The 20781-nt window shown below is 32.0% G+C and overlaps 2 protein-coding genes across 2 annotated transcripts in view; one reads left to right on the top strand and one right to left on the bottom strand.

The window, feature by feature from the left end:
- LOC110017863 (serine carboxypeptidase-like 33) overlaps positions 1-4662 on the top strand; it is a 4940-nt gene extending 278 nt beyond the window's left edge. The window contains 10 exon segments of the mRNA XM_020715006.1: positions 3-87; positions 231-338; positions 468-563; positions 734-826; positions 2228-2316; positions 2382-2654; positions 2742-2884; positions 3071-3166; positions 4097-4202; positions 4363-4662. Coding sequence (XP_020570665.1) covers positions 3-87; positions 231-338; positions 468-563; positions 734-826; positions 2228-2316; positions 2382-2654; positions 2742-2884; positions 3071-3166; positions 4097-4202; positions 4363-4515 — 1242 coding nt within the window. The 3' untranslated portion in view covers positions 4516-4662.
- Positions 4663-7778: 3116 nt separating this feature from the next.
- The window catches only part of LOC110024872 (zinc finger protein 346-like), a 93618-nt gene continuing 80615 nt past the window's right edge, over positions 7779-20781 (bottom strand). Inside the window, 2 exon segments of the mRNA XM_020725058.1 lie at positions 7779-8548; positions 8550-8776. Coding sequence (XP_020580717.1) covers positions 8137-8548; positions 8550-8776 — 639 coding nt within the window. The 3' untranslated portion in view covers positions 7779-8136.

Below are 20781 nucleotides of genomic sequence, written 5' to 3'. Positions count from 1 at the left end.
GGGAAAGAGGAAGAGCTCTCTTCTACTGGTTCTTTGAAGCAGAAACACATCCATCAAAGAAGCCCCTCCTTCTCTGGCTTAATGGAGGTTTCAAAGCTATTCATAATTCATCTCCAAGTAGTCTGAAAGCAGCCATTTCAAATCCAGCAGAATATATATTTGAAATTTCTCAAGCTTCTTTTTTTTATTAAAAAAATCAATCTTTGATTGCATGTTACCTTTCTTTATAGGTCCTGGGTGTTCATCTGTAGGCTATGGATCAGCAGTGGAGCTTGGTCCTTTAAGAGTTAGGAGATATGGAGAAGGACTTGAGTTCAACAAATATGCCTGGAATAAAGGTCTATTACATTCAATTCAATCCACATGCTCTCTCTCTCTCTCCCACAATAGTCAGCCATTTAATGAACTTCTACAGGTTTTTTTTATTAAAATTTTTCAGAAGATAATCATTTTTAACTTGAATGCAGAAGCAAATTTGCTATTTTTGGAATCTCCAGCTGGGGTTGGATTCTCCTACAGCAACACATCTTCTGACTACAATAGACTGGAAGATGGACTTGTTGGTAATCAATATACAGAGCAATTTATTAGTTTTCTATTTATGTATACGGATATGATTATAATCATTGTCATCATCAATAGTTGACTTAATTATTTATGTCTGGCTCATTTTAAACCAATTTTCTATATTGCTTTCTTTTATTTTGAATTTTTTATTTAATTTATAATGCAGCTGAAGATGCTTATAACTTCTTGGTAAACTGGTTGAGAAGATTTCCACAGTATCAGTCCCATGATTTTTACATAGCTGGAGAGAGTTATGCAGGTAATCAAACTCTGCATTCTTAGATGAAACTTTGAAAAGGCCGTTCGTGGAATAGTTTATTAAAAATTTGTTTTTCAAGGATATATTTTGGCATTTATTTATATTTTTTTAAAAAAAGACAAGTAATATATAACATGTTTTCTTCAAAATGCATGAATTTGTGAGTGTATATATATATATACAAAATTTTGAGAGAAAAAAAATTACATTTATTGTGATGAAGATTATGAAACTTTTTTTTATTATTGTTCTATTTTTAATGTTTTGGGAAAGTTACCAGCTATTTCATTAATATCATAAATAAAATACTAAATCAAAGATTACATCAGATAGCAATTTGGGAACTTCTGAAAAACATAAAGTATTATAATTACAAAATAAAATAAAAATAAGATTTTTTGCAAAAAGGAAACATTGATGCAAAAATAGCTAAGAGAATACCAATCAATTTATGGATCTAATATAATGATAAGGTTTTGTCCACAGACACTCTTACTTTCTGTATGAATTGATTGTCAAGTGGCAATTTATATGTAAGCTTTAAAATCTAATAGCTAGAAGAAAGAATTTTTTTTTTTGGTGATGTTGCAACTTTTACAATCAACATGCATGGGAAAGTATTAGTAGGAAAGTGCATCCAATGTGAAAAAAATCTCAATCCGGAATATATTTTTTCTTATAAATGAAAATGGAATACAGACAATCAAAGCATAAGTGCATGTGAGACTTCATTATATGAATTGCAAAGAGCACAAGTTGTACCAATATTTATAACTGTTTTAAGCCCTCCAATGATAATTTTCCAAGCAAATTAACATTAAGAATTGATTTGCTGCCATCTCAGTAATAGTAGGTGATTTCAGTTATCTGGTGTGATAATAATTTTAAATGTTAATTTTTTTAATGATAATTATATCCTATTTAAATGAAGTTTAGATATCAGAATACCCACTGGCCAAATTAAATGTAAAAAAAAAAAGAAAAATCATAATCATCTTAGGTCATTCAACATATATTAAAGAAGAGCACTAATTTAAAAGCATTGCACTTTTATTTAAATAAACTTTTATCTTGATAACAATGCTATGAAGATAATATTAAATAACTCCTCACCAAACTCAACATATTATAATTTAATTGCACTTGAAAACGCTTCTTTGCATTACTCACCCTCAGCACTTATACAGCTAAAGTATGGACAATGATTAACTTCTAAAAGTTATGATGATCCATTCATACCTTCTAAGAAGATTATGAACTGAAATTTTCTTTTTTAACATAAAACATAAAGAAGCTTTAATGAATATTCTACGAAAAGATACATTTTAAACACAAATAAGAGTAATTGAGAACTATATTCAGCCATCTTCTGAACTTTGCCTTACTAATTCTTCCTTACAGGACATTATGTACCTCAGCTTGCTGAAGTTATCTACGAACACAACAAGGATACAAAGAACCACCATCATATTAATCTTCGAGGCTTTATGGTTGATGGTTTTCCATGCTTATATATATAGTTAAACCATTATGCGTCTAATATTTTGTGTCACAGGTTGGGAATCCAGAGACTGATGATTATTATGACTCAAAAGGCCTGGTGGAGTATGCATGGAGCCACAGTGTGATATCAGACCAAACATATGCCATTGTTAACAAGAGTTGCGATTTTAAGTTTGCATATTGGACCAATGAATGTGAAATTGCAATGAACTTGATCTACGATGAGTACAGTGAGATCGACATCTACAATATATATGCTCCAAAGTGCACAGCAGCTGAAAACACCTCATTAAATAATGAATATAAATTTACTTTACATGATAAGGTACTTTACAATAGTTTTGATGTTGAGGAGATAATATGATGAATTTGATGTTATTAAGATTGTTCTATGTTGTGAGTTAAGCTGCAGGGAAAATTTTGGAAGAGGATTATGATTCCAGCAGGCTATGATCCATGTTTCTCAAACTACGTAGAGAAGTATTTTAATAGGGATGATGTGAGGAGATCATTGCATGTTACAAGTAAAGTTGATTTTAAATGGAAGGTTTGCAAGTTGAGTTTAGTTTCTTTTTAACCGTTTTTACTTTTTATTTTTTTGCATCATAATTTTGAATTACAATGGAGCAGTGAGAAAGAAATGGGGAAAAAATGTTTGGTAAAGATGGAACTCATTTTTCTCTGTTGTCTTCTTTTCTTCCTGTTGATTGATTTCTTTATCTTTTTTCTTTTCTATGACAGTGATTCCATTCTGAATAACTATAACTTCACTGTCTTCTCTGTGCTTCCAATTTACTCCAAACTCATCAAGGCTGGATTAAGAATATGGCTTTACAGGTTTGGATTAAATTTAAATCACAAATCTTATTGATTTAGTTTGCTATTCTATTTTATTTCTTGCTGCTGGAAGAAGATGGACACTTGTCATGCTCCAAATTGAATCGAATATGAGTGAACCAGCCTGCTAATATTAAAAATTTCTTTTTTGGAAATTCACATGCATACCAAACAATTCTTATGTATTTAATACCTAAAATTTGATATTTATATTTATAATACCTTGATGTCATATATCTATTTATAAAAAGATCTATTTCAATTTGAAAAATATTAAAGTTTAGGAACTATAATATATATATATTTGTTGTGGGGAGGGGGGTATATGTATAATTTTCTAATCAAGGCTATTTACCTTAAACTTTATTGCAAAAAGTCGTTCTAATGAAGTTGCTTATTTTAAAATTGTATGGTCCCCATCTACTCTACAAAGGTGGTGTAGTCTTCTCCACATGTTTCCCTATCAATGGAGTATAGCTCTTTCAAGTCCACTTCATCCTTCATATCATTTTGATTTGGTTGCTTTCCACTCCACCACCCAGCTTTATTCGCACGAATCTTTATTATTGTTTGATGCCCATTTAAGAAATAAGTATACCATGATTTTTATTTTCATTAAAGTGCCAAAACAATTTTCTATTTGCATGGACTGTTTGTCTTAAAATTTATAAAAATATTAAAATAAATTTTCTAACTCTTTAAATTGAAATGATTTGAATGACTATCCTAATTTTCTAACACGCATGGCACTCAAAATTTTAATGTTATATAAAAATATAATAGGGTTTAAAATATAAATATTAAATTTGATATATATAAATATATAAAATTTATGTGATATATAAATATTATTAAAATGAAAATAGTTTCATGCATGTGACTCTTTCTTGTCTCTTTTCTCATTCCATCTCTGTGTCTGAACAATTGCAGTGGAGACACAGATGGCAGAGTTCCAGTTATTGGCTCTAGGTATTGTGTTGAGTCTCTAGGGCTGCCTCTTCTTTCCAACTGGCAGCCATGGTACAACTCCCAACAGGTCAAAACCAAAAAAAAAAAAAAATAAATAAATAAAAAATCATAAACTCTTTTTATCATAAAATAAATAAATAAAATAAAATAAGAAAATAAGTAAAGTTTTGAGTTTAAATATGCTGAGTTTGATATGCATATCTTTTGTCCTATTTGCTGGCCTGAAGGTTGGTGGAAGATTTGTGGAGTTTGAAGGTCTGACAATGGCGACAATCAGGGGAGCAGGCCATCTTGTTCCTCTCAACAAGCCTAGAGAGGCTCTGCTGCTCATTAACACTTTCCTTAAGGGACAAAGATTGCCAATTCAAGGTTTAAAGTGATGATTATTGTAAGGATTAGTGCTTATAACATTGTTATTAGTGTTTAGGCTTTTTAAATTACCTGTGTTTTGTTGGGTTTTAATGGTTTGGTTTTATTCAGGGATGCTGAATTTGGCTTTTGGAACGAGGCTAAAGATTCATCGTTTATGTTTATTTTTTTTGTTTTTAATTTTGTTTTGTTTTGTTTACATGTTTAAATATTTTTAAAAAATTTAAAATAGTTTTTAGATTTTTAAAGTATAAATAAACTAATTTATTTTTAAAAATAAGAAATAAAAATATGTAAAAAAAATGTACTAAATAAATATATTTTTAAAATAAAAATAAAAATCAAAGGGATTCCAAAGAAGTTGGAATGATTTATTTATGTGTTTATTTAGATTATTAATTTATTGTAAAATTATTAATAAAATAAAGTCATTTTAAATTATATTAATAAGTTTAAGCTTGTTTTGTCTAGTTTGATTAGGCTAGGAGCCTAACTATACCTAAATTTACCTAATTGGCTTAGATGGCCAATTGCATCCATATGATTAAATTGATTATTTTTAGTGCCTTATTAAAAGTTAATTGGTCAATTATAGCTGAATTAAAAGCAATTGACCCTCCAACAGGCTAATTGATCTATCTAAACATAGTTGACCCAAATTGACCCTTTTAAGTCCATTAGGATAAATTTGACCATTTCAATATAATTAAGCCAAAAAGATCTTTCAAAACTATTCCAATTCAATGCGTTGATTACCTCAACTTGATTAAACCTTGAACAAACTCAATTTCGCTAGTTAGTTTATTTGGCCCAATTTAACCCTGATGAACCTATTGAACTACATTCTCCAATTTAATCAAATTAAATAAAACAAACCATTTCAATTTGTATTCAGCCCTGATTTCATTCTTCCTTTACCCTCCGTTCCATTCATCTACATGAAAAGGAGTTGGGAGAGTTGGAGATTGACTTCAACCTACATATGTCATTTTCTCCCCTCACTCCAACCAAGCCTTTCATCCTCTAGAGCCTCTTAAGTTTGTTTTAGAGGCTTAAATATAGGTTTGTGTGATTAGAAAAAGACTTATAAGATAATATATCTTCCCATTTCCCTTTTTCATTCGTTGAACGATCCAATAACTTATTCTCCATTTCTTCCCTTAGATATTACTTTGATAACACAAGTTTGGTTTAAGAGTTCTATACTTATAAGCTTGCTTGATTTGTTTTTTTTTTTATGATCATGAATTTTTTTTGATAAATTTCAATAATTTGCTTTAAGAATGTTAAGTTGGAAGTTCTAATCATTATACGATAGTATAATGAGTATATGAATTACTTTCCCATCCCAACCCTAGTAATGAGATATAGGTTATGAGTTTGTGATCATGTCATTGAAAAAATTAGGAACTAATACAGAAATGAAATTAACAAATAGGAGCAAAAGTATGTATCGCCACCATCATGCATAATGTTATTGGATGTAAATTTACGTCCGAACTTTAATTAAAAATTGTCATGTGTAAATGCAGTCTCGCTCTTTAAAAAAAAAAAAAAAAAAACATTTTTTCTATCTTCGCGACCCGATCCGAATCCCGTCCACCTTCCATAAAATTATGGAAAATATCAATATCACCAAAATACAATGCCAATAGCACCGTGGAAAATCTCCAATAACACCACCGGAAAACTACGCGACGTTATTGGATTATTACGCGGTATTATTAGACTGTTATTATGGTGTTATTCCAGTATTTTTTTTACTGAAATTATGGCGGCTGTGTTGTGTTAATCTCGAGCGAGTGATTAGATGTACTTTACGATTTTTTCCTGTTTTTGTTAACTAAATACAACGACAGTAATACCGGTTAATACAACATCAATACAACAGTGAAAATTATAATATTTTTAATGTGTAGTAAATGATTTTGAGTGGTATAAATAATTTTTTTTCATGCATGTGCTATTTTCATTTCATTCATAATTCTATCTAAAAGTAACGGTCAGTATTTTTTATTAATAAATCTATCAAATCAAATAAATAGATAAATATAAAAAAATATTTTAATAGGTTATAAATATTAGAAAATATTTATTTATAGCCTATTAAAATATTTCCTTATATTTATTTCCCAAATATTCATTTATTTATAAGGAAATATTATAAAAAATATTTTAATATATTCATTTCATTTTACATCCCGGATTACTTCAAATAACACCACAATAACACTCAAATAACACAACAATAATATTAACAAGTTCCAATTATTATTATTATCAAAATATTAACAAGTTCCAATTATTTAATTAAATAGAAAATAGTGTTTTAATTACCAAAATTAATTTTATATTTTTATTAGACATCTCTGAGTTTAAAAAATTCAGAGAATCAAATTTTGCATTTTTATGATTTTTAAATTTTTTATTATAATTATTTTAATGGAAACATATGAAAAATTAACTTTTAAGCTTTTAAGATTTATCCTATTTAAATCCCCAACTCTCTCTCTCTCTCTCCCTCTCGTACTATCAATTTACATAAATTTTAACGTTCTCATTTACATCACACTTGAATTAGCTATTAATTGACCATATAAATTTATAAAACTTATTTTTAATTATTTTATAATTATTCTTTTTATTTTTTTTTAAATTTTCACTCAATCGTAATTTTAAATAATATTTTCTCACTTACATTACTTTTTAAAATAAGAGATCGAAAATATTTAAACCTATTACATAAAATATCAATGTTTTTTTGTTTTTTTTTTAACATTTAACTTATAAGTACTAATATAAAAGTACTTGCAACTCATTCAATCTTTTAACTAACTCTAAATTTATATAATTAAACAATTGCTCCATTATTATAATTTTTAAATTTCGTTTAATGCCCAGGTTTCAATTTTCATAACAAATGCCAGCAAAATCAGCAGCGACGCAAACAAATGCCTACAAAACCAACGGAGACGCAAGCCAAGCCCAAACTCAATGAGTGTGCTGACCACCACTGAAATCCAAAACCAAAACACAAACATATATATCCAAGCATATTTACATCCCAATACAAAGATAGAAAACATGAGGCATTTACATTTATTCACACAATTCTTAGCTATTTACACATCAACACCTAACTTTCATATTTACATGTATAACACTCAAATTTTTAACATCACGTCAAAAATACAACTATTACTAGAATTTTAAAGATGAAACACCAGGCTTACAATACCAAAATGTTATAAATGCGAATATCAAACTTTCGGTGTTAGATAACTGAATACATAGGGATTGTGCCGCATGGAAGTAAGAAAATAAAAAGTCTAGGAACAAATTGACCATCCGAGATTAAAGTACAGAATCCAGTAACTGAAAACATGGAAGATCCGGAAACTCGAAATGAAGAAAGCAGACCAAACTGATATGCTGCATAAAATAAAGCAGCTACTGCTCAATGGTTTCATCCATCAAATTTCAACAAGTCCAGAATTCTACGGAATCATCCCAAGTAAAACACAAAATAGTATTAAACTCCTGACAGCAATCATAATTCGGATACAATTTCTAATGGCTCTAATTAATACTAAACCTACGGATGCAGTCTTCTCCATCTACACTCCAATGCTTCATGGAGCTGCAGATTGGTGCGCACTCTCCAACCTTTCCTTCATCACTCCTGTGCTTTCAGTGTCCCCAAGCTTCTCATTTGCTACTGTGTTAACCGCCTCAGTCTTAGCACCACCATTGTTAAGTTTCTTCAACTCCATAAAATTCTTGTGTTTCTTTCCAGCAAAGTGATATTCCATCATAATTGCGCTATTACACTTCACCTTGCAGAGGCTGCACCATAACTTCTGTTGCTTCTTTGCAGAGCCGCTGCCCGATGCACCCTGCGATGGCATGCTCACACCAGTCTTCTTGTTCAAATTTAGTGAGGCTTCTTTTGCCTTGTGCTTTTTACCTCGCAGATGCTCTTTTAGGGCTTCTTCACTGTTAGTGGATACCTCACAGAGAGAACAGCCCAATACCTTATCAGCAGGGATCAGAAGTCAGAAGTTCATCTTGAGGCAGGCCATTCTTCTTGTTTGAACTTAGCAAGGCTTCTTTTGCTTTGTGCTTTTTACCGTGTAGATGCACTTTTAGGGCTTCCTCACTGGAAGCAGTTACCTCACAGAGGACACAGCCCCACACTTTCTCCGCGGTGATCAGAAGTTCATCTTGAGCTTTCCGCTTTGGCCCGGATAATTTGCAGGTTGAAATTGTTTTCTGCAAGGAAGATGTGAAATTTCTACACACAACAATTTATAAAAAGCATGTGCATACATACAAAGTTGGCTTGTCACATGAGGTTCTGTAACCAAAAGGAAAGTTTTGATTATTTTTAATTTACTAAAAGAAGCATGATGACATTGAATAAGATGACCATAATGAAAATGAAATGAACATGATGTATGCCTAGAAATACCATTAGCTATAAATAAGTTCAAATATATTTTTCTCTTAATACAGGGGATTAAGGGATCGATAATATACAAGCAAATTCTTTTCCTTGAGCTGGAGAAAAGAAAAATTGTTTAGAAAGTGGAACTTGTTTTAAAAGCGGGAAGAGGCGTTTTTTCATGTTTGCTTAGCTAGCTTGCGAGTAATAAAAGATTAAGCATAACATAAATACTCCAACTGAGATAAAGCCTTTAAAGTCTCGAGCTTTTTTCTTTGAAAATCAAATAGAAAATATGCTCCTTTAACAATTCCGAATAAATTGTCGTACTTGGTCAGAAATTTGAGAGTGCACCCAGGAAGCACAGATAAATGTTAACGCGATATAGAACATTGAAATAAAATGTTAACGTAGAAGGATCAGGAACTCGTGCATATTGTTATGATACTTCGAATGTTAAGGCGATATAGAACATTGAAATAAAATCAAGAACTGTGGTTAATCCGCTCATACAAGCGAAGATACGACATGCCATACAATTAATACTATACATGCCAGTTAAGTCTTAGGATTATGGATGTTGTTTATTGTCAATAATTCTAGAAGAAATCAATTATCAAAGTAGTCAGGTATAATGTGAACTATAATTATTATTTTTAAGCAATTTAGTTTAGAAGGCTTAATCCAGCAAAAGTTATGTGGACTCGAATTTTCCTAGCTCAAGTAGTCAGTAGAATGTGATGCATCTTTGAAAAGAAAGAACAAGCCTCTACCTCAACGTTTACATGGACTAGAACGAGAATACAGACATTTTTCATATGATTTTAGTTTTGAGTTATTTTCACTCGTACAAACTCTAATTGAAAATTCCAACCTTAAGTCTTAATTTACAAGTTAAAAAGTAATATAATAATATATTTCATTAAGTTTCAAAATGATTAATCATTAATGAAACATGCAAATGTAGCACCCAGATAATCAGTCTAGAAGGTAATGAGCTTACGTTGAAAATCAAATACTTGAAAGGATATCAGAAGTCACTGTCAAAATCTCTCTCACGATTTCACAAGCTCACACGGATTCTTGCACGTTGCAGCTTCTAGCTTGTGCTTGCTTGGGACTTGGCTCCTCGCGCTCATTGTAGTCATCCTCTCTGCTCTGTTGCTTCTCCCTGGCAGCTTCATGGAATAGCCATTAATTTTTATTCACCACCACAAGTATTATTCTCTCTCTCTCGGGGTTTTCTTTTGATCGTTAACATCTCTTGGCATTAGCATCATAAGCCTAGCCTTGTGATATGTAACCATCATCTTTGTTAACATGATGCCTCTAAAAATTTCGCTAACCAATCATTTCTCACCTTTGCGTGTTACTCCAAAATCAATGTCGTTAGCACAAATGTTTAAAATTACACAATTAAGTATTGGACAATTTTAGTTCATAAGGCAAGGTGTAAGCCTCGGGGCAGTCTGATACATAAGGCTCACGGTTTGAAAATTGCATAAAGTGAAAGGAGGAAAAAATAATATATTAGCTTTATAATTTATAAGTGTATTGAATAAAGATATATTAACATCCTAACATGATAAAAAATGAAATAACAAATTGTGTAAGCTGCAAAATATCATGTAACAACTTGCAAAAAATAAAAAAATAATGTAAACATCAATCGATCAAACTAACATAAAACATTAAATGAAGGTAACATTAAATACCAAGACATAAGATGAGTTCAACATAATAGTTTTATCTCGCTTCTATTGCCCAAAATAATAAACATCCATAAATCTAAATAAGAACATAAAAAATAATCAAAAGTCCTCGGCACTCATCACTCGTAGAGTCTTCATTAGAGTTATCATCATAATGTATAGTTTTCTTCCATCGCTTATTCAATTGAGTCTAAGTTCTCACATTCTTCTTTCACATCTTCCATTTCAATCATATTTCTTTTTCCAATCCAGTAATAAAAGATAATCAATAAAAAATTAGAGCATTAATTAACATTTAAAATAATGTCAAATTCTTAAATTTTTATAAATACATTTCCTTTTTCTCTCTTATTGTTTAATGCTGGATGTATTAGCCTTATTTTATCAAGGAAATCAAAGCTTATATCTTATTGTAACTCAGATAATGTGACCCTATTGTTGTCATCTACAAATCATTTACAATTCACTCATCATGTTATGACATATATTCAACTAGTAGGAGATCGTTATCAACCTTCAAATTTTTTTCTTCAAATTTTTATGCTTTAATCTCTTATTGTATATGTTATACACTAAGGAATTTGATACGATTCTTGGCAAAAATTAGGGCAAATAATATTTTATTGGAAGAGCATCAAACACTCATGACGAATACAAAGAGAAGCACCTACAATTCAAAAGGTAGACAATCTCTCCTAATTACTACAATTTGAGAGATAGAAAATCTCTCTCAAACCCTAAACCAAAGACTCAACGCAATCTCATCATAGCCAACCCTAAATCTATTAGGATCTATTTATACTAAACAATAATAAATAATAAAAGATTCAATTGCTCTTAGGCTAATAAAAGACTAAATTGCCCATAAGCTAGGCCAACGTAACAATACTCCCATCCAAAAAAAACAACTTATTCTCAAGGTGGAAAAAAGTAAACTTCTGCTGGATCAAGCTCCTCCGCCTCCTTGTCGCACATTGTGACAACATGTAATGTAAGATTCTCGCAAGGGTGTCCTGAGGTAAATTTTTATTACACAATAAATATAAACCATTTGCCCGCTTCTCCTGAATCTGTCTCTGTAAGACGCTTGAAGTTGACCTCTGGATGGGCCCCCATATTCTTCTCCTTCGGCGCCTCACCTTGAAATGACATTATATGGGTCATTGGTGCCATGATTGTCGAGGTACTCTCGTGTAATTCTCATATGGTGTTGCTTTTGCTGGTCTTCTCCCTCTTGTTCTTGTCATCCAACATCCAGGCTAGCTCCATAGTCTCCCCCAAACTCCGCGATCTCAACAGTTGGGAATGTTACACGTATGTCGAGCTTTAAACCTTTAAGCCTTCTAGGCTCCATACTCCAATACTACTTCAGAAATCCCCCTCAATTGTCTCAACAAAATAAAAGTTCGACAAATTTTAAATTACCCCAAAATTTCACACCTCTAAGATTTCAGACTTATTATTTTTATAAAATTCTACATGTCAAAACAGTAAATTCGATATAAAACACTATATATCAATTTTGATTGAAATGGAAAATATAAATTCTGAAGTTGTAAGGTTGATTAATTTTAATTAAATTCCCTAATCTCCTTCAACACTGTTCTCAACCGACATATTTACATAATATTTAGCTTTTGATGCAACTGTAAGGGTGAGATTTTTACTCCAAAGCCTCTGAAACCCTCTCTCTGCTATTGGTTTCACAGACTAAATAGCTCACGCGAATAAACGACTCAGCATAGTAGCTAGCCGTAAACGGAAGAGAGCAAGCGGCAACCTAGGAGCAGCATGCTACAATCAAAAGCTTCAGGGAGAAATTGGCGAGTACAAAACTCTTTTTTACGCTATTCTAAACATTTGATGATTTAAAATTTATTGCATATTGTGGATGGATGCTTGTATTGAATGTATGAATGTAAGTTGAACTCTCTTAAAATACATGTGATGTTATGATATGCTATATGATACAAATAAATATATTTATGAAATTATTACTTACAAATATTTATTTGTTATGATTCATAACTATAATATATGAAATGTCTGTGATGAATATTTGATACATGAATGATGATTTAAATGTCACAAGTGATGTTATGAATAGACTATTACACAAGTGCTTACAAGTACACTATGTAGTGATGAGTATTCTCGACTCCTAGTATGCAGGTGGTGATAAAATTATATAAACTTTTATGATTAGATGGTAACAACATGGGGAAACATTGATATCAAGGAGACTATTGATAACTGTTATATTGAGGGGGGGGGGTCTGAACTTTATCAATAATTAATATAGCCTTTGGGGCAAGGTGATGACCCATAATATGGCAAGACATGGATATAATTTAGGCATATATATTGCACAAGTGACATTACTATGATGCTTTGATTATATGGCTGAGAACATTGCTATGCTTATGAACATATATATTGCCAATACAAATGTCTGTCTTAAGGAGAATCAAAAAGTACTGAAGGTCGGTCTCTTAGGTCAAGTGCAGAGCAAGAAAATCTGAAAAATATTTTGGGCAAAAATGATAATCAGAACATAACAAATGATGAAATCAAAGCAATTTAGCTACAGAGCATCATTCAAGTGATATCCCAAGTGGTTGACAAAATGACTGCGATTGAAAGATAATCCATAGTACAGGGTTCAGATCTAAAATTGGGGCAGAGTTGAATCGATGCTCGAAAATCTTTCAGACATTCAAGCCACATGCATTCAAGGGTGTCATTGACTCTACGGTTGCTGAAGATTGGCTACTGAAAATCGAAAAAAAATTCTAGATACTATGATTTGTTCGAAAAAACGAAGACTGTCATTAGACACTTTCATGTTAAAAGGAGAAGCAGAGAGATGGTAACAAGCACAATATGGCGAGAAATTTTAATTGACGCCACTTCCACAAATTTAGTGGGATGATATTTTCAAAGTCTTCAAAGATTCATTTATTCCGCATTCAGCCAAATTAGCGCTGTAAGATAAATTCTTCAATTCGACACGGGAGTCTAGATCAGTCATGCAATATGAGGTAGAATTCACTTCTTTTTTTAGATATGCACCTCAACATGTCAAGACCCAAGAAGAAAATGTCATAGAATTTTGCGTGGCCTCAGAGATTAGTTGAGGTTGGCTTTGGCGCCCATTAGAAATACGTGATTTCTCAGTGCTCATTGAAAGAGCAAGAAGAATTGAAAATAAGTTGAATTTCTCCATCCAGCTATGGCAACCTCAGACAAGCAAGCGAAAGGATTTTGGCAATGGAGACTACTTCCAAACTAAAAAAAAAATTAAATCAAAAGGTAAGTTGAAGCAGGCACAATCAGAATAGTCAATTTGTGAGAAATGTGTAAAATAACATTTTAGACAGTGTTTGATTGGTTCAGGAAAATGTTATAAATGTTGACAGTCATAGCATACTCAAATGAACTATCAACAGAAAAAGAAAAGAAATAGCAGAACATTCATAATTCAAGGGCATGCATAGCCTGAAAAAGTTTTGTAAGCCAACCAGTAAAGTAAAATTTAATTTTGGAAAACCCTTCAGTTCAAGCAAATGATGAAACCTCAGAGCACAGAACTGAGCAACAGGTAAAATCTCGAGCTTTTGCAATTATCACTCAAGAAGCCAAAGAAGCTGAAGGAGTAGTTACAAGTACACTTCTGATTCAGGTGCATCGCAGTTTTTATTTCTAATAAGTTTGTTGTCAGTTTATATGCCAATATTATGCACTTTACTCTTGCCTTGTTTGTGGTGATGCCTTCGAAAAAAAATTTTTATGCTCATCGTGCATGGTAATATTTATGATAAGAAGTTGCAATCAGAGTTGATTATCATTCTAATTCAGACATTCAATGTCATATTGGGGATGTATTGATAGGTAAATCATTTTGCTACAATTGAATGTTGGAAAGACGAGTGAAACTCAATTTACCTAGTGTAAAATCATTGTATATCTTATGTAATCAAAATGCAATCTTCTCTAATTAGTGTGGTAAAAGCTGGTAATGTATTTGCGAAGTGGTTAACTACTATTTCTAACCAAATTAGAAGTTTTGAATAAAGATGTGCATGAATTGAAAAACATTCTAATTGTTACAAAGTTTTTAGATGTATTTCCTGAAGAATTGTCAGAGCTACCACTAGAGCAAGTTGGGTATTGCATTGATGTGAACCGGGGACATCTGCAATTTTCAAATCTCCTTACAGGATGGATCCGAAGGATTTGCAAGAAATAAAATGTCAGTTACAGGAACTGATAAAAAGGGGTTTTATCAGGCCAAACAGTTCAACTAGGAGTGCTTTAGTATTGTTTGTTAAGAAGAAATACGAATTGATGTCGTTGTGCATTGATTATAGAGAGGAACAAAATGCCAATCAAGAAAAAATATCCTTTGCCCAAGATTGATAATCTATTTGATCACTTAGAGGGTACTAATATATTTTTTCGAATTGATATGAGATCGAAATATCATTAGATCAGAATCAAAGAGGCAGATATAATTAAGGCAGTTTTTGGGACAAGGCATAGTCATTATGAATTCTTAGAGATGTCTTTCACCTTAACCAATACTCATACTATATTTATAGGCCCGATGAATAAAAGTTTCAGGCCTTATGTGGATCAGTTTGTCATTATTTTTATTAATGAAGTTCTAATATATTCAAAAGTTGACGAGGATCATGCTAAGCATCTGAGGATTATATTGGAACTGTTGAGGAAAAATCAGTTATATGCAAAATTATCAAAATAGGAATTTTAGCTACAAAACATTGCATTTTTGGCATTTTTGGGGCATTATCAAGGGCTAAAGAATCTCAGTAGATCCTCAGAAGGTGAGGGCAATTATGGAATGATCTATTCCAAAGAATATTACTGAGATAAGCAATTTTCTTAGTTTGGTTGGATATTACAGTAGGTTTGTAAAGAGATATCACAGATAGTTATGTCTTTGTCCAAGCAACTGAGAAAAGACAGCCAATTTGAGTGGAATGTAGAATATGAGCACACTTTTCAAAAATTAAAGAAATATTAAACCATTGCTCCAGTGTTAACTACTTCGTTAGGTACCGAAGGGTTTCAAATTTACAGTGGCGTCGTAGGTGTTTTAAAGCAAAATAAAAAGGAGATTGGTTATACATTTAGATAGTTGATGCTATATGAGAGAAATCATCCGATACAATATGGAGTTAGTTGTTGTAGTGTTTTCTCTCAAAATCTGGAGACATTACCTGTATGGTGTGAAATGTGAGGTATTCACCGATCATCAAAATTTAAAATACCATTTTACACAAAGAGCTGAATTTGAAGTAGCACTTGTTAGAGCTGATCAAAGACTATAATCTGGATATACAGTATTGTCCTGGCCGAAAAAATGAGTTGCCAATGTATTGGGTCATAAATTCACAGGCAGTGCAAGTCAGATCACTACTCAGCTGATTAAAGAAATTGATGTTTTGCAATTAGAAGTTAAATACCAAGTGAAAAGAGATATTTATATCATCTGACAGCGCAACCACACTAATGGATAAAATCACGATAGCTCAGAGAGTTGATTAAGATGGTGCAAGCAGAAACAAGATACAGTTATGAGTACCTGCTGATTCTGAGTTGAAACAAAAAATCTTACATGAAGCTTAACATTCAAGTAACACAATTCATCCAGGTAGCACTAAAATGTACAAGGATTTAACATTGGTATTTTGGTGGCCAAGTAGGAAGAAAGATATTGTTGAATATGTATCTCAATATCAAACTTGTCAGATTATAAAGGCCGAGCATCAAAGACTCAACAGATTATTACAATCATTGTCGATACCTGACTGTAAATTGAAAGAAATTGCTATGAGTTTTGTTATGAGATTTCTTTCATCCAAGCAAGGTCACAACAGTATATGGATCATTATTGACAAGCTAATAATGTCAGGTCACACTTTGCCAATTAGACAGACAAATTTAGTGAAAAAATTGATCAGATTATATATCAGATTGCATGAAATTCCAAAAATTATCGTTTCTAACATAAATGGAAGATTCATATCCAAGTTATAGAAAGACATTCAACAATGTTTGTGTACACTGTTGCATTTTAGCACAACATTTCATCAACAAACTGGTAGTCAATCAAAAAAGACAACTCAAGTATTGGAAGATTTGTTGCAACTTTGTGTTCTTGACTTTGGAGGCAGTTGAGAAGATCACATTCTAATGATCAAGTTTACCTACAATAATAATTATCAGTCTGCTATCAAAATGGCTCCTTATGATGCATTGTATGGCAGGAAATGCATAAATACATTGAGTTGGGCCGAAATAGAAGAACGTAAAATGTTAGGTACAGAGTTAATTGATGAAGCTGTACAAAAAATCAAATTAATTAGAGATAGATTAAAAACTGCTCAGGATCGACAACAAAAATACTATGACCCAAAGCACTAAGATTTGAAATTGGAGAATTCATAATTTTGAAAATCAAGTCAATGAAAGGTACAACCAAATTTAGTTAGGGAAGCAAGCTGAGACCCAGGTACATCGGTTCCTTCAAAATTATAGAAAGGATCAGTCCAGTTGCTTCCAAACTAGCGTTACCTGCGGATGTCAGTTATTCACAACGTGTTTCATATTCAAATGCAGATAAAATGAGTTTCAAATTCTAAGCAGAGGATTTCACATGGCGTGCGGAAAAAAATAACTTGAAAGAATTTTACACGGATATCACGAGGTTGAGAAAAAGACATATTTTTTTTTTTGTTAAAATAAAGTGGAAGCATAGGCCTGAAAAGAAAACCACATAGGAACAATAAAAAGAAAAGCGACGGAAATATCCCTCTTTAAGTAAAGTCAGAAATTTCAAGAATAATTTTTACACGGGAAGAGTTACAATGCCCAAATTTTGAGAATCAAGTAATGGTTTGACAAAATTTAAAATACCCCATATTTCATACCCCTCCTATTTCAATCGAAATATTTTTATAAAATTCTACATGACAAAATGATCAATTCAATATGAAGCATTATATATCATTGGAATGGGAAATATAAAATTATAAAGTTACAAGTTTCATTAAATTTAATTAATATTAATTAAATTCACTAATCTCGTTCAACATTGTTCATAACCGACATATTTACGTGGTATTTAGCTCTGACTGTGATCATAAGGCAGAGATCATCACTTCAAAGCCTTTGAATCCCTCTCCCCGCTATTGGTTTCACGAATTGAAGAGCTCGTGCAAATAAGCCATAGCTCGACACTGTAGCTAGCCGAACAAAAAAGGGTGACTGACAGCCTGGGAGCCGCAGGCTACGATCCAAAGCTCAAGGAGAAATTGGTGAATATGAAACTCTCATTTACGCTTTTCTAAATATTTCTTTCCTTGTGTTTCAGTTTTTGACGTTTAACACGAATTTGGGAAGTTATTCAATTTCGATAGTCGTAGCAAGCGTCCAACTTCTGTGGCAAGCAACGAACTTGGTTATGCGAGCTTCCGTAAAGTCTATTAGAATGAAATGAGCGAGAGAAGGGAGAAATAAGGTGTTAAGAAGAAGATGAGAGAAAATAAACAGTATTAAAAGAGTGGATTTATGTCGAGAAACACGTTTTAGGTATGTTTTGGTAAAAGTTATCCTTTTTGGATAAATCACAATATGAGCAAAAAATTCATGATTTCCTATAATATCTATTATTTTCAGGTTGTTTATAAGAGGTGACGATCTAGAGTCGAGCGTGTTGAAATTCGTCGTATGGTTGTTTCGTCTAGTCATGTGAACCAAACTCGTGCTAACTTAAGAAAAAAAATTTTCTATAGGTTTCCATGTGATTCCATATTCAACACTTATTCATTTAAAATTCCTTGCATATTATAAATGGATGCATACATTGGTTGTATGAATGCAAATTGAATTTTCTAATGATACACGTGATGTTAAGCTATGCTATAAAACATATGAATATATTGAAATCATTATTTGTAGGTATTCATTATGATTCATGCTTATGATACATGAAATATCTGTGATGAATGCTTAATTAAGGAATAATGATCTAAATGTCAAAAATGATGTTATGGGTAGACTACATATGCAAGGATGTGGTATTTCCGACTCCAAGCGTTAAGGCGAGGACGAAATTTTGAGAACCGTTAGGATCATAAGATGACAAGACTTAAAAATAGTTGAGCCATATACATTGCACAAGTAACATTACTATGATGTTATGATTATATGATTATAAGGAAATTGCTATGCTTGTGAACATGTTTATGATTATACATGAATGAATGACACATGTTTTATACACTAGTCATTGTTTTCTACACTACCTACTTTTTTTACATATTTTATATGATGTCAGCATGTTATGACTTGTGTGTGGACATGTGCAGCTACATACGAGCATGCACGTTATTTTTTTTGTGTATAAGAACTTATTTTAGCCTTGACAATTTTATTAAGCTCGTTGTTGCTCATTCTTCATTGTTTACAAACAGGAAGGGGTAAGGAATGTCGAGGCGAGTAGCTAGGTGTAACTCATACAACTTTCATATTTATAGTTTTGGGAGCTTGTACAGTCTTTTGGGTATGTATTTTATTTATTTTGGGTCGAGCAGTTCTGTATAGCTTATATGTTTTGATGATATAATTTTTCCATGAGTTCCAGTATAAGTGAATATGAATGAAATCAAATGTATCAAGCATTTTTAGGGCGACTTAGTTAGATTAGTTCATCATCCACTGAGTCCTGATTTTTAAGTCATGACGAACATTGGTGAGAATTTAGTCTGGCTGAATTGTCCGTCTCTATCACACCTACGCCGACCCATAACAGGGGGCAATTGGGGTGTGACATAATGAGTGCAACCTAAGCAGTGCATGTGTGGGTTAGATTAAGTATACAACAATAAGCCTTTATCTCTAAGTGTCAAGCCACTCATCCACCTAAGCATTCTCATCTAGCAAAACTTAACTTTTTTTTATGTTTCTCTTTTAAAGCCCAACATTATACGCCATAAAGCATTGCAGGTCTCACCACTATGTTATAAAATTTTCCTTTAAGGCTAAGCGGTACTTTCTATCACCTAATAGACTCAATGCATTCCTCCACTCCAACCAACTAACTTGAATTCTATTAATAATATTAATAATATCCCCATCTATATATAATATCCCCATCTATATCACCATCACTTTAAACAATAGACCCAATATAACTAAAATGCTCACACCTTTTAAGAATTTGATCACCCATGGTTAGAACTTTATCACTTGAGCTATACTACTAAAATTGCATTCCATGTACTCAGTTTTAGATCTACCCAAACGAAGGCCTTTAAACTCCAATTTAAACCTCCATAATGCAAGTTATTAGTAAAATTCAAGTTGGACACCTAGATATATCTGAGGGGAGGTGCGCCAACAAATATAAGGCATAAGCCTCACCTAGGCACTCACGATTGCATTGAGATGCGTCTCACAATGCATAATTTTAATCCATGGTTAGCACCTTTGTTTCCTTTGACTATCGAATTGATCGTCATCGGTGAACAAACTATCTCTACTACCAATTCAATCTCCTCTTCCATAAATGAATACCCCTAGTGTTTTTGATGTTGACTGTGGTAAGTGAAGAGAAATTTGCCTTAAAATATCATAGTGTGAGCTTGGATTACGGTTTCAAATATAATGTTTTTGAAAAGCCAACAACTTCCCAAAGGAAAAAACAAAAAGCCATCCATTTTATTTCATTCTACTATCTTCAGAAAAGTGTAAGCATTACAAGGAAGAGGATGAGAAGAGGACGGGCCACCAACCAAAAAATAAAAATTACACTAAAATAACAACCCATTAATTTCTCTTATTTGTTGGTTGATTGGAAACTTGGCTGAAATTCACACAATGCATAGAACTTGCATTTTTCTTTTTTCCAAAATAAAATAAAAATAATAATTTATAATGTTATTTCTCATAATAGTAATTGTAATAGTTAAATAATAACTATTTTTAAAATTTTTATAACTCAATAATTATTCTCAACATAATTCTCTAACGCTTTTGCTCAACGTCAACTCTCCCTTTCATCAAGAATTTTGCTCTTGAAGAGTAAAATGGGT

Source organism: Phalaenopsis equestris, unplaced genomic scaffold, assembly GCF_001263595.1.
Source record: "Phalaenopsis equestris unplaced genomic scaffold, ASM126359v1 Scaffold000002, whole genome shotgun sequence".
In the NCBI taxonomy this organism is placed as follows: Eukaryota; Viridiplantae; Streptophyta; class Magnoliopsida; order Asparagales; family Orchidaceae; genus Phalaenopsis; species Phalaenopsis equestris.
This window is presented reverse-complemented; position numbering and strand designations above follow the sequence as displayed.